This window comes from Oncorhynchus kisutch, linkage group LG17, assembly GCF_002021735.2.
Source record: "Oncorhynchus kisutch isolate 150728-3 linkage group LG17, Okis_V2, whole genome shotgun sequence".
NCBI classification, from domain to species: domain Eukaryota; kingdom Metazoa; phylum Chordata; class Actinopteri; order Salmoniformes; family Salmonidae; genus Oncorhynchus; species Oncorhynchus kisutch.
The window spans coordinates 32,809,930-32,822,278 of record NC_034190.2 but is presented as its reverse complement, the minus strand read 5'-3'; the positions used below and the strand labels follow the sequence as shown (position 1 = coordinate 32,822,278).

Genomic DNA, 12,349 nt, shown 5'->3' with positions numbered 1-12,349 from the left:
TATGATAATGATCTAGAGTGGCTGTAATAATACACAACACATACTATTTCCTTTCGTTGTTATCATTTTTCGTCACCTGAGACAAAGGTAAATATAAAATATGCGCATCTATTTGGTTATACATGGTAATTGTGTATGAGGTTGTAGAATAATGGGAAATGCTCAAAATTGCATGTGGAGTTTCTTTCAGCAGCCTGGCAATGATGGCACACTTAAAATTTATAGGTAAGACGTTACCAGGGCTCGGATTGAGCAGTGCTGCCATATACTACAAGCAACTATACGTTGTCTAAATTAGAGAAGTGGGTGTTGCTGAATGTACAGTACTACTGATAGCTATTTTAGCTTACAGAACCCACCACAACTACGGAACGACAGCTAGTCTAGCCAGTTTTCTGAACTATGCCCCTTGATGTAACAATACATTATTACATTACATTAGCTGTGCATGGAAACTTGTACAGGAATCAGAGATGGTCTATTGTTACTGTGCCACTTGACAATAGCCTAACTTTATACACGGTTCAAAATAGCTGTTGAGCTGCCTATTTGTGGTAAAGCTGAACGTGATGTAAGGTTGTCTTGTGTGAATTATGTAAGTACCAAGCTGCTTAGTACTTACTATAGACATGGATGCCTATAAAGCAGGGGATATATGATTTCTGAGTTATGATTATGTATGCCATTCTGCTCCACAGATATCGGTATTAACCTAACGGACACTATGTTTCGAGGAGTTTACAGAGGAAATCAAAAACACCAAGGTAGGTGTGAGTTGAACATGCATTTGGGCTACATAACACGGCCAAATGAAACATCTGATCTGATATGTGCAATATACGTTACATTTGCTAGGCTGATTGGGAATGTATTAAGCATTTCTAACATATCTGTACTTCATTGTTGCCTAGTTATATACCCAGAAATTTGTCAACTTTTGTATTTAAAAAAATTAATAATTTGCAGGTGACTTTGATCAGATAATTGACCGTGCTGTCAAAGTTGGAGTCCAAAAGGTAAGATTTGTGTCAGTTAAATTTCATGTCAATATCATAAATATTATATTGTGTGAATAGCCTATATCAAGGCTATCCAACCCTTTTCCTGGAGAGCAACTGTCCTGTTGGTTTTCACTCTAACCCTAATCTACGGCACCTGATCCTAATAATTAGCTGGTTGATACACCGACTTAGGTTAGTTACAACTGGGGTTGGAGTGAAAACCTACAGGAGCGTAGCTCTCCAGGAACCAGGTTGGAGAACCTTGGGTCATGTTCCTTAATGCTTACAGTTCATGATCACGGGGGGAAATCTTGAAGACAGCAAGGAGGCCCTCAAATTAGCAGAGTCCAGAGGTAATGATGATGTATCAAAATGACTAGGATTAAAATGATTATTCACTCGTGTTCAATACATTTTGTCAGCGCTATCAGAGTTATAACAGTTTCATTATAACAGTTTCATTATGGTCATCCAATTTGTTTCTATGCACAGAGGAATTTTACAGTACGGTTGGATGTCATCCAACACGCTGCAGCGAGTTTGAACAGAGTGGACCAGATCAGTACTTCACATCACTGAGGGAGTTGGCAACATCAAACAAGGGCAAGGTGGTGGCCATTGGAGAATGTGGATTAGGTAGGTTGGCAGCCATATATTGTCATCATCTCTAACTCTTAACAGTATCTGTTATACATGTATGTTTTAGTGTTGTTTACAGTTTCAACATACTGGTACATGTACAATAAATGGGTCAAGTTATTTAGCCCACTATATGCCTCTGCTCTCAACATCACAGATTTTGACAGGTTGGAATTCTGTCCAAAAGAAACTCAAATTAAGTGAGTTACCTTTTTTCTTTTAGAATAATGTTTCTAGACTGCACCAATACAAATAATATACTGCACTTAACGAAAGGAAAAATGTCAAAGTTAAGATTATAAGTGCATCAAACCACTTTTTCCCTGTGACAGGTATTTTGAGAAGCAGTTCGACTTGGCTGAGGAAACCAAACTGCCAATGTTCCTTCACTGCAGAAACTCGCATAAGGACTTTCTTGGTATGTTTGTTGTCTCACACATATACAACATCTGCCTCTTGATGCCATGACAATGGCTAATGTTTTATATTGTCATTTGTTTTCTTGGCAGACATCATGAAGAGAAACAGAGACAGATGTGTCGGAGGTGTGGTAAGGACATTTCTCAATCAGATGCTATTTTGTTGTTGAGAACCATTCATGTAATGAATACATTATTTCCCCTTGACCCCTAGAAAAGTTATAAATCAGTGTCATTGAATGCTTTTCAAATCTACCAGGTCCATTCTTTTGATGGAACTAAAGAAGATGCTGCTGCCCTCACTGACCTGGATCTATATATTGGCATAAACGGCTGGTGAGATCATTTTGAGGTTGAGAAGTTATTATGGAGAATAGTGACCTGTGTAAATATGGTCTATTTCATGCCAAATCTTTGTTTTTGTTCTCTCACCATTTCAGTTCTTTGAAAACAGGAGCAAATATTGAAGCGATGAAGTCCATTCCCAGTGAAAGACTGATGATTGAGACAGGTTTGTGACTGCTGAGAAAAAGTGCTGATATTAATCTGTCTCATTTTGCTTCAGAACATTGGGAGAATGCTAGTTTGAGTGAATGCTCTCCTCTCATTTCTAGATGCTCCATGGTGTGGGGTGAAGAACACTCATGCGGGGGCCAAGCACATCAAAACTACATTTCCCACCAAGAAGAAATGGGAGGCAGGACACTGCTTGAAGGACAGGAACGAGCCTTGCCATATCATGTATGTCAGTTGGTCCCTAGGTTGAAAGGGATTGTACAAAATCTGGGGGTCTCCTTAGCATATAGTATGTTACAGTGATGACCCAACTTGGACTTGTTCATTCATTCATGCTAATCTGAGCATTACCAGCTGAATTGATTAGCCCTGTGATCTCATTGTGTTGTTGTTCAGGATGATATCTGACTTTTTGTCATGTGAATCGCTTTTTCTCCTTTGTTCCAGACAAGTGCTTGAAATCATGGCTGCTGCAAGGAATGAGGATCCTGTGGAGATGGCAAACATAATTTACAACACCACTATGAAAGTATTCTTTACTGGAAGCTGATTACTTTTCCAAAAATACATTTTCCCGGACCTAATTTGAAGATGCCTTTTGCCCTTAAGGAAGAGCATTTCATGCTACTCTTCAAGAGTGGTTTATGTTTACACCATCTGCCAATTGGCTCCAACTGCTCATGTTAGCACTTGCTGGTGTCAATCAGTGAAGTCCTCAGAAATGCCTTATCACTAACTTTGCATGGAGAATTTAGTTAGCATGGCCTTAAAATGCCTATTTGCTCTGTTCCATCTCACTGTGCAATCCACTGTTTCATCAGCCCAGGGAGGGACGTTATAAACTTGATCTCCACAATAAAAATAATCTAGACATTATCTCACATTTATTTTAGACTAACATTTTGTGTTCAACAGCGGAAAGCAAGGGATAAGAACATTGCCAGCCAGTATGGCAATGAAACATTTAGAAAGAACAACTGGGTAACGTCCATAGATACAGATCAAAAAGACTGAACGACTGGGTCGTGTCTCTGGCAACCGAACCAATAGATCGAACGACCAGCCGGCTTGGGTAGCAAACCTAGATTTGTATCGGGACTATCTTGTGGAAGTGTGAAATAGTATGAATTAATTCATCAAAATAACGTTTTTAATAAAAATGTTAATCGTTATTTTAATGTGTTGTATAAAAGGGGTAATGCCCTCGAAGCCAGCCTGAACAACACCCGTGCTAATATATCCTCCAAACACCGGATTCGAGGGCATTATCACTTAAGTATAAGTATTTTAACCTTTATTTAACTAGGCAAGTAAGTTAAGAACAAATTCTTATGTACAATGACGGCCTACTGGTGAACAGTGGGTTAATTGCCTTGTTCAGGGGCGGAACCACAGATTTTTACTTTGTCAGCTCAGGGATTCGAAAGGTTACTGGCACAACGCTCTAACCACTAGGTTACCTGCTGCCCCTTGTGTTCCCCATGTAACTTTTGTATTGATGTAATATTGTCATAAAGTATCCTATTTCCAAATAGCACGTGAACGCGGCAGAAAGCACCATAAAGCCACGAATAGGAGAATGCGCCAGATATTTCGCCAGATGTCTAAATGTGAAGCATCCGGTTGGCGTTTCCACTCACTACCAAATATGGTGATGAGAGGAAGAAGCCCTGTGGCCGGCAGCGGGAAAGATGGAGCGAGATGGATTTTGGCCAACATTCTGCAGATTTTCTCATCAATAAAACATTTGATCTACATACAGTATTCTGTTTCCAAAAACTTGCAGACTTCACCCTTTGCCAAAGTTTCTGAAATGTGCGTTTAGAAGAGTTATTGCACATGCGCACTTCACAGATTAGGCAAATAATTGCTACAACGCGCCAATAGAATCTCAGTAGCTGGTGCTTGGCTCTGCCCATCATCTCCCTGCTTGTTCTCCCCACTATGATAAAATCACTCCCATTGGAAAAGACAGGCTCTGGTCTATCTTGGGTTAGTTATAAAAAAATCTTTGAAGCACGTCGTTACGTCACAGACTACACCTTTTGACGTCCAAAACGTCACGAGGGTTTTAAAAAAGTAGCAACTTCCGCGTTCTTTCCATAGCAACAGGAGGGCAGTGAATATGGCGGATTGTACGGACCCCGTTAAATAACGTGTGGGAAGTTGACACCAAAAGAAGCGAGAAGCTGGAGTTTTTAACTCTTTAAACGGAGTGACCGAGTCCTCCAGGACTTACGCCCTAAGCCATGGCCTCAGCTAATATCCGAATCGGCCAACAAGCCTTGACCGTGCTGGATGTGGCATTTCGAGTCCCTTGTATCTTTATTATCGACGCCATTTTTAACTCTTACTATGATCCTGGGTCAGGATGGGTCGGAACAGCGGGCAAGATTTTAATCCGAGTAATGGGTAAGATTATTAGTAGTTTTGGACCCCTACATGCGAGCCGCTGTCACCCTCTTGACAGCTAACTAGTTACTATTGCAGACGTCAGTGTGGCTGACTTGTGTCACCTGTCAACCGCGCGGGCCTGGACCACAGCCCAATCCTCCCAAAGCCGTTTTATGTTTGTTATTTGAACTTTATTTAACTAGGCAAATCAGTTAAGAACAAATTATTATTGACAATGACGGCCAAACCCCAACCTGGAAGACGCTGGGCCAATTCCTGTGCGCCGCATTATGGGACTCCCAATCACGGCCGGTTGTGATACAGCCTGAAATCGAACCAGGCTCTGTTGTAACGGCTCTAGCACTGAGATGCAGTGCCTTTGACCGCTGCGTCTGTGCCACTCGGGAGCCAGTGATAACAACACGAAGACCATGTTCTTTGCAGTTGTTAGCCAGATAGGTAGCTAATAACCCTACCCCTTACTCCTGGGCTTTCTAGTACATTTAGCTAGCCAGCGTTAGGCAGGCAAGTAACGTTAGGCAGGCATATGATCAACATATTGGCTATCAGACAAATTAATACCAGCCAGGTGTTGTAGGATAATTTACCTATGGCCAAGTAGCTAGTAAGTAAGGTTATGAAGTATGGGTAAACCTGTTTTGTCAATGCAGGACAAATAACTGACAGGCCTTCATTTTGGCCTGTCAATACTGTCACAGGCAAACAAACATGTCTAGATAGTTTTCTGACCTCTGTGTGTTTGATCAGTTACTTTTTGGCCATACTTACTGCCCTCAAGTCCAACACTATGTTTGCATGACCCTTGTCAAACAGCCTACCTACCCTGCAAGTTACCATACTACTCTCTCTCCTTGCAAACATGTAAATCGTTACACATGTTTTCAGAAAGTTTTATATACCGACCCTACCTTTGCGTTTGATTACACTGAACTACACTGGGGTCGGAATGCAATCATAATTACATTAAGACACAGTGGAGCCGAAGTGAGATTTGGGTCTGAAAACCTCCATGCAGGGAAGGGATATGCCACTGTATATCAAGTTACACTTCATCCACACTGATACATAGAGAATGTTGAAATACTGTTCGTTTTCCTGGAACACTGCCCTTTTCATCCTCATATTAGCAAACAGTAAACACTGCAGCCAATTTTGAAATGGCAGTGTCCGCCATTGTTCAACGTGACGTGCCATTTCATAATGGCTGCTAGGGCTACCTCGTATGAGGACGAAAAGTGTTTTTTTCCCAGGAGAACTAGCAGTATTTCAATATTCTCGATGCATCAGTGTGGATAAAGGTACAATTTGGAGTACAGTGGCATATCCCATCCCTGCAGTGAGGTAAGTTTTCTGACTATAGTTCAGTGTAATCAAGCTCAACGGTAGGGTTGGTAGTTTGCCTAAAGTAAGATACTACCAAATTACTGATCCCTCTCCAGCTAAATGTAGTTCTAAACCTTATCATATATCAAGACATTTTGTACAGTAGATCGTCTGTTTCACTTGATGTCATGTTGACACTGGTTTGAATTTGTTTCAGGTATCATGGTCTCCAGTGTGGTCCTGGTGTTGTCCCAGAAGGCCCTATTCAAGTTTTACACGCTATTCTTTGCTGTGCTCCTGGGAGTGGTGGCCGTTCTTATCAACTACTACGCCATATCTCACATAGACTTCTACAGCGCCTACTACAAAGCAGCGCTGGGCTTTAGACTCGTACCACGAAACGGGCCCACCCTATGGCTGGGCATGGCTGTGGTGCAACTCCTTTTTGGCATGGGCTATGTGGCGCTGCTAAACATTCAGTCTGTGTTTGCTGCTCTTGTGGTCCTGGATGTCATGATTCCGCTGTGGGGGCTCATCATCGAGCTTCCCGTGGACGTACGGCAACTGGTAGCGGTGGCCTCGGGCCTGGCTCTGGCTCTGAACACGGCTGTGTGCCTGGCCCTTAAGCTCAAGTGGTTCTACTACTCCTGCCGTTACGTCTACCTGCTGGTGCGCCACATGTACCGCATCTATGGGCTGCAGCTTCTGGTGGAGGACACCTGGAAGAGGATCCACTTCCCGGACGTGCTGCGTGTCTTCTGGCTCACACGCATGACAGCGCAGGCCATCATCCTGGTCTACGTAGTCAAGGTGGTGCGGCACGAGAGCGGCGAACACAGCTACCTGACGTGGGACGTCTTCTGGGACCTGTTCAGCAACCTTATCATCAGTGGCTGCGACTCTACACTGACCGTGTTGGGCATGAGTGCCGTCATCTCGTCCATCGCCCACTACCTGGGCCTCAGCATCCTGGCATTCATCGGCTCCACCGAGGAAGAGGACAAGCGGCTGGGCTTCGTGGCGCCCGTTCTTTTCTTCATCCTGGCCCTGCAAACGGGCCTGAGTGGTCTGGACCCTGAGGAACGGCTGGTGCGGCTCAGCCGCAACATGTGCCTTCTGCTGACTGCCATCCTCCACTTCATCCATGGCATGACGGACCCCGTGCTCATGTCGCTGAGTGCCTCGCACGTCTCCTCCTTCCGCCGCCACTTCCCGGTCCTGCTGGTATCGCTCTGCCTCTTCGTGCTGCCTGTTGTGCTCAGCTACACCCTGTGGCACCGCTACGCCCTCAACACCTGGCTGTTCGCCGTCACGGCCTTCTGTGTGGAGCTCTGCCTCAAGGTGGTGGTGTCGCTGACGGTCTACGCCCTGTTTATGGTGGATGGCTACTACAACGTGCTGTGGGAGAAGCTGGACGACTACGTCTACTGCGTGCGCTCCACAGGCAACGTCATCGAGTTTGTCTTTGGCGTCATCATGTTTGGAAACGGCGCCTACACCATGATGTTCGAGGCGGGCAGCAAGATCCGCGCCTGCATGATGTGCCTCCACGCCTACTTCAACATCTACCTGCAGGCCAAGAACGGCTGGAAGACCTTCATCAACCGCCGTACGGCTGTCAAGAAGATCAACTCCCTGCCGGAGGTGAAGGGTGGCCAGCTGCGTGACATCGAGGACGTCTGCGCCATATGCTACCAGGAGTTTGCCACGTCGGCACGTATCACGCCGTGCCAACACTACTTCCACGCACTCTGCCTCCGTAAGTGGCTCTACATCCAGGACACGTGTCCCATGTGCCACCAGAAGGTGTACATTGAGGAGGAGGCCCGGGACAGGGTGCCCTTCAACAACAACGGCTACGTGGCGCCAGGCGGGGACCTGGGCCAGTTTGCAGAGCCCGGCGGGGCAGAGGCTGCAGCAGCCGCAGGTGGGCCTGAGCATGAGAATGAACTACTGGAGGATAATGATAGTATTGAGTATGACGAGGATGAGTGGGGGACAGAGAACGGTGAAACGCCCATAGAGGAAGACTATATTAATGATGACACAGACTCTAACGGGGACTGATCAGCCCTATAGAGATAAATGTATTATATATATTTAAGTACATTTTCTCAACATCAGGGATGTCACTCATTTTCACTCTTAAGATTTGTTTCCTTTTTTGTTTGTCTTTGGGTTAGCTCCTCCAAGGGCTTGCAGAGGTGTAGCTGCTATGATGAAGTGTGCCTAGGTGGTTGGGTGTCCCAACAGGTGCAGTTCTGTGTGAGAGACCCACATTCCTTGTGTTTTGTAGGGATGCTGTTGGTCGTGTGTTTGCTGTTTTGCTGAAAGAAAGTAAGCAGGGAGCCGAGAGGGCCTCCAAGAGCTCCGGCGCCAAGAAGAGGTTTAATTAAAACGTGAAGTTCTACTGTAATCACAGATATACCTCTTATTATTATTACTACTGGTCTCTTGTGTGACCTTGCTTAAATTGTGTACGTTATTGTACATGTAATAAAAATACACTTTCCCTTAGAAAAGAGAAGGTTGTATTCAAATGAGTGTTTTGAGAGATGCTACTTGACTCGACTTCAAGAGATGTTTGAGTCTTACCTTGGAAATGAAACCGCAACATTGCACCATGTTTTGCTCAGACCATGTGTTCATTAAGAGATCTCTGCACTTCAACTCACTTGGTTGAAATAGTTTTGTTAGTGATGCTTATCCGCACTTTTGCAGTTTTTAGTTTTTAAAAGGGCAGTTGATTTTACATTTTACAACTGAAATGACATTCTTTAGAAATGGCAACAGCTTCCAGAGCAACTAAAGATTACAGTGTTATCTTCAATACAATAGTAATTATTATTAATCATGGTGAATTGAAATGACTGAAAGTATCACTTGTCTTAATCAGGAATTGAGAGGCATCTTATTTAATTGAAAAGCTGTGTTTCAGTTTGTTTCAGCAATGAAGGACTTTGATTATTGGTTTAGTTGTTTGCTTTTAATGACAGGTAAAGCTGTTCATTTTGCATTTTGTATTAAAAAAAGATTCATGTAAATAAAATCATCTTTAATAGTGGTTTGGTCAATAAGTGCTCAAGAATAACTTAACACTGTAGTACACGCTAGTGAGTTACCTTTTCATATCAGCATTACATGAGCTACATTTCCATCCAATTTGCATCAGATTTTCATGCGAATATTCTGAAATCTGCATAAAATAATGTTGTATTCATTCGGTGTTAGAATTTAACAGCGAACGTTATTTTTATGTGCACGACGTCATCACGCACAGACTTTTATCCTCAATAGTTAGATTTTTCGCATTTTCAGAAAAACTGTTGGGTTAACGTTATCTAGAAATCAATTCGCAGCTACAGTGCGGGTAGGATACCTACATGAGATTATTATGGATAAAAGCGATATTTGTATTTGACAAACGGCAGCAAAGCACCGATCACCATGTCATCAGAATAAGACCCTCTAACGTTACATATATTGGAAAGGAGTGTCAAACTCATCCACGTGCACTTTGACCAACATGTGAAGTTCATAATTTATTTAATCTGTAGCCTAATAAACTGCATGGTTTCACGAGTCGTACTGTGAGGACCACACAACATATAATTGCGTGATGGTTATTATATCATTATTTGCGCATAAAGGCGTTTCCACCGCAATTTCTCGCAAAATTAATTTTACAGAGAAAAATCCCACCATGTTGATGCCAAGTGTTGGCTGGAGTGGTGTAAAGCTCGCCACCATTGGACTCTGGAGCAGGAGTGATGAATCACGGCTTCACCATACTGCAGTCCGAAAGACTAATCTGTTTTTGCGGATGCCAGGAGAACGCTACCTGACCCAATGCATAGTGCCAACTGTGAAGTTTGGTGGTGAAGGAACAATGGTCTAGGATGGTTTTTCATGGTTTGGGCTAGGCCTCTTAGTTCCAGTGAAGGGAAATCTTAACACCACAGCATAAAATGAGATTCTAGACGATTCTGTGCTTGCAACTTTGTGGCAAAAGTTTTGGGTTGGTCCTTTCCTGTTTCAGCATGACAATTCCCCCGTGCACAAAGCGAGGTCCATACAGAAATGGTTTGTTGAGATCGGTATGAAAGAACTTGACTGGCCTGCACAGAGCCCTTACTTCAACCCCATGAATTAGAACACCAACTGCGTACTACCTCACGAATGCTCTTGTGGCTGAATGGAAGCAAGTCCCTGCAGCAATGTTCCAACATCTAGTGGAAAACCTTCCCAGAAGAGTGGAGGCTGTTAAAGCAGCAAAGGGGGTACAACTCAATATTAATGCCCATCATTTTGGAATGAGATGCTCAACGAGCAGGTCTCCACATTCTTTTGGTCATGTAGCGTAGATGCTTGACAATGCAGCAATTACTCCACATTATTTTGCAAAACAAAGGTACTTATTATTATCATCACACGTGTATACTAATGTAATAAGAAAGATAAGTATAACTAACCCTGGATAGTTCATCTGTGTCGTTTACAGGGGGAGCAAATTAAGCACAGTGGCCAGAACAGGCAAGGGTTAGGGTTAAGGTCAAAGCCAAGCACGAGCTTGCAAGATGCTATTTCCGTTAGGGAACGCCTCCTCTGAAGTGGGCGTGTTGACAAACTAAATTCGATCTGGCACTTCTAAACAACGTAATTTAAATAAAAAAAACTTTGGCAAATCGTCAAGTCTATAAAACGTAGTGCATTGTGTTCGTGACATATTTATTGAGATCAGATGTTTCATCGATGAGAAAATTAGCGGCCCAGTTTCAAATAGTTCCATCCTCGCCCACTATCCACGACTGGACTTTCTCTCACTACCATATTTGGTGGAGAGAAACTGTGTTTGTACTTTAGGGCTACTTTGAAAACGATGTAGTGGTAAAAATCTATTGTTCGCGGGTTGCATGTTTTTGGGCTATTTCTAAATTGCACCGCGGCCGCCATGGCATTTCTCTTAAAAATATATATTTCACTGTGACCTGCTGCTGACCGTCAGGCAGTGATTGACGCAATTACTGAACGTGAGGAAAGAGTAGCACGCGCGCACATCGTGACTACGTTTTACCATTTGTAGGTAGGCTATTTAGATCATAATTATGGGGACACCTATTTCCAAAACGTTTTCCTGCACATCAAGAAATAATGGAGGCAAAGTAGTGGAAAACGACTTTGGGCGCACTACAGCTCGTTACATCAATATTCTAATGTAGACTTTGCCTTCAAGCGAAGTGTTTTATGCGTGCTCAGTTCTTGGGTCTCGGGGGCTCCCGGAGTAGAAATTATAAATGGAAGTTTGTGAACTCCCTCGCTTGGTTCTTTTATGTGGAGAATGATACATTTGACTCTGTTGTAGCCTATTAATTTGTATACCATTGTAGGCTACCATTTGATACAATAAATATGTTGAAATTATGATATCATTTAGTCATTGCAAATCAATGTGCCACTTGTGTAGCCTACATGGGGCTGGCAAACCAATTTAATAAATAGCCTATAACTGTTGTAGCATTGTGTTATTATGCAATTATTAATGGGAATGTTTAGTTAAATACATTTTAAGTTATCTAAACTATCGCAATTGCCGGTCAGTTGTTAGAACGCATTAGATTGACGGTAACTAGTCAGATTAGGCTACAGTTTTTTTTTTTATATCCAAAACACTGTCTGTTGTTGACAAGCATATTCTGTTCCTAATACACTAACATCAAAAGTTTTAGAACATCTACTCATTCAAAGTTTTGATGTCTTCACTATTATTCTACAATGTAGAAAATAGTTTTTTAAAAATAAAGAAAAACCCTTGAATAAGTAGGTGTTCTAAAATCTTGACCGGTAGTGTACATATTATTAATATTTAATTCAGTGATTGAAATTATGACCCCATCCTCAGTAGCCTATTCCAGCAGGCTATTGTGAAAAACAAGCACTTACCTCGAAATCGCTTCACTATTCATGTTGAATAAAGTAGTCTTAATTTGAATAAAGCATGCTGCTAAATTGTTCAGTTGACATTTTACCTTCATCTTG

The 12,349-nt window shown here is 42.7% G+C and overlaps 2 protein-coding genes across 4 annotated transcripts; both read left to right on the top strand.

Annotated features, from left to right (window-relative positions):
- The first annotated feature begins 132 nt into the window (after positions 1–132).
- Positions 133–3,456, top strand: tatdn1 (TatD DNase domain containing 1). Of its 2 annotated transcripts, none has more exons than XM_020507092.2 (12): positions 133–225; positions 699–764; positions 967–1,016; positions 1,291–1,354; positions 1,494–1,637; positions 1,798–1,840; positions 1,973–2,058; positions 2,150–2,190; positions 2,319–2,395; positions 2,500–2,570; positions 2,674–2,800; positions 3,023–3,456. In XM_020507092.2, the coding sequence occupies exons 1-12, from the start codon at positions 159–161 to the stop codon at positions 3,123–3,125; spliced, it is 939 nt and encodes a 312-aa protein (XP_020362681.1). In that variant the 5' UTR covers positions 133–158; the 3' UTR covers positions 3,126–3,456. The 2 variants fall into 2 exon arrangements, with proteins under 2 accessions (XP_020362681.1, XP_020362682.1); XM_020507093.2 differs by lacking the exon at positions 133–225 and adding an exon at positions 436–595.
- Positions 3,457–4,632: 1,176 nt separating this feature from the next.
- LOC109907490 (E3 ubiquitin-protein ligase RNF139-like) lies at positions 4,633–9,377 on the top strand. 2 transcript variants are annotated; one of them, XM_031793581.1, is made up of 2 exons: positions 4,633–5,428; positions 6,531–9,377. In XM_031793581.1, the coding sequence occupies exons 1-2, from the start codon at positions 5,401–5,403 to the stop codon at positions 8,378–8,380; spliced, it is 1,878 nt and encodes a 625-aa protein (XP_031649441.1). In that variant the 5' UTR covers positions 4,633–5,400; the 3' UTR covers positions 8,381–9,377. The 2 variants fall into 2 exon arrangements, with proteins under 2 accessions (XP_031649441.1, XP_020361066.1); XM_020505477.2 differs by having other exon boundaries at positions 4,639–4,987.
- Positions 9,378–12,349: the final 2,972 nt, after the last annotated feature.

Excerpts from the sequence above, each read along its gene's own strand:
- tatdn1 (XM_020507092.2), top strand. The coding sequence starts at position 159 with ATGCTCAAAATTGCATGTGGAGTTTCTTTCAGCAGCCTGGCAATGATG. Across the intron at positions 2,059-2,149 it reads CTCGCATAAGGACTTTCTTG|ACATCATGAAGAGAAACAGA; the intron begins GTATGTTTGTTG and ends TTTTCTTGGCAG. Across the intron at positions 2,801-3,022 it reads AACGAGCCTTGCCATATCAT|ACAAGTGCTTGAAATCATGG; the intron begins GTATGTCAGTTG and ends CCTTTGTTCCAG.
- LOC109907490 (XM_020505477.2), top strand. The coding sequence starts at position 4,825 with ATGGCCTCAGCTAATATCCGAATCGGCCAACAAGCCTTGACCGTGCTG. Across the intron at positions 4,988-6,530 it reads GATTTTAATCCGAGTAATGG|GTATCATGGTCTCCAGTGTG; the intron begins GTAAGATTATTA and ends AATTTGTTTCAG.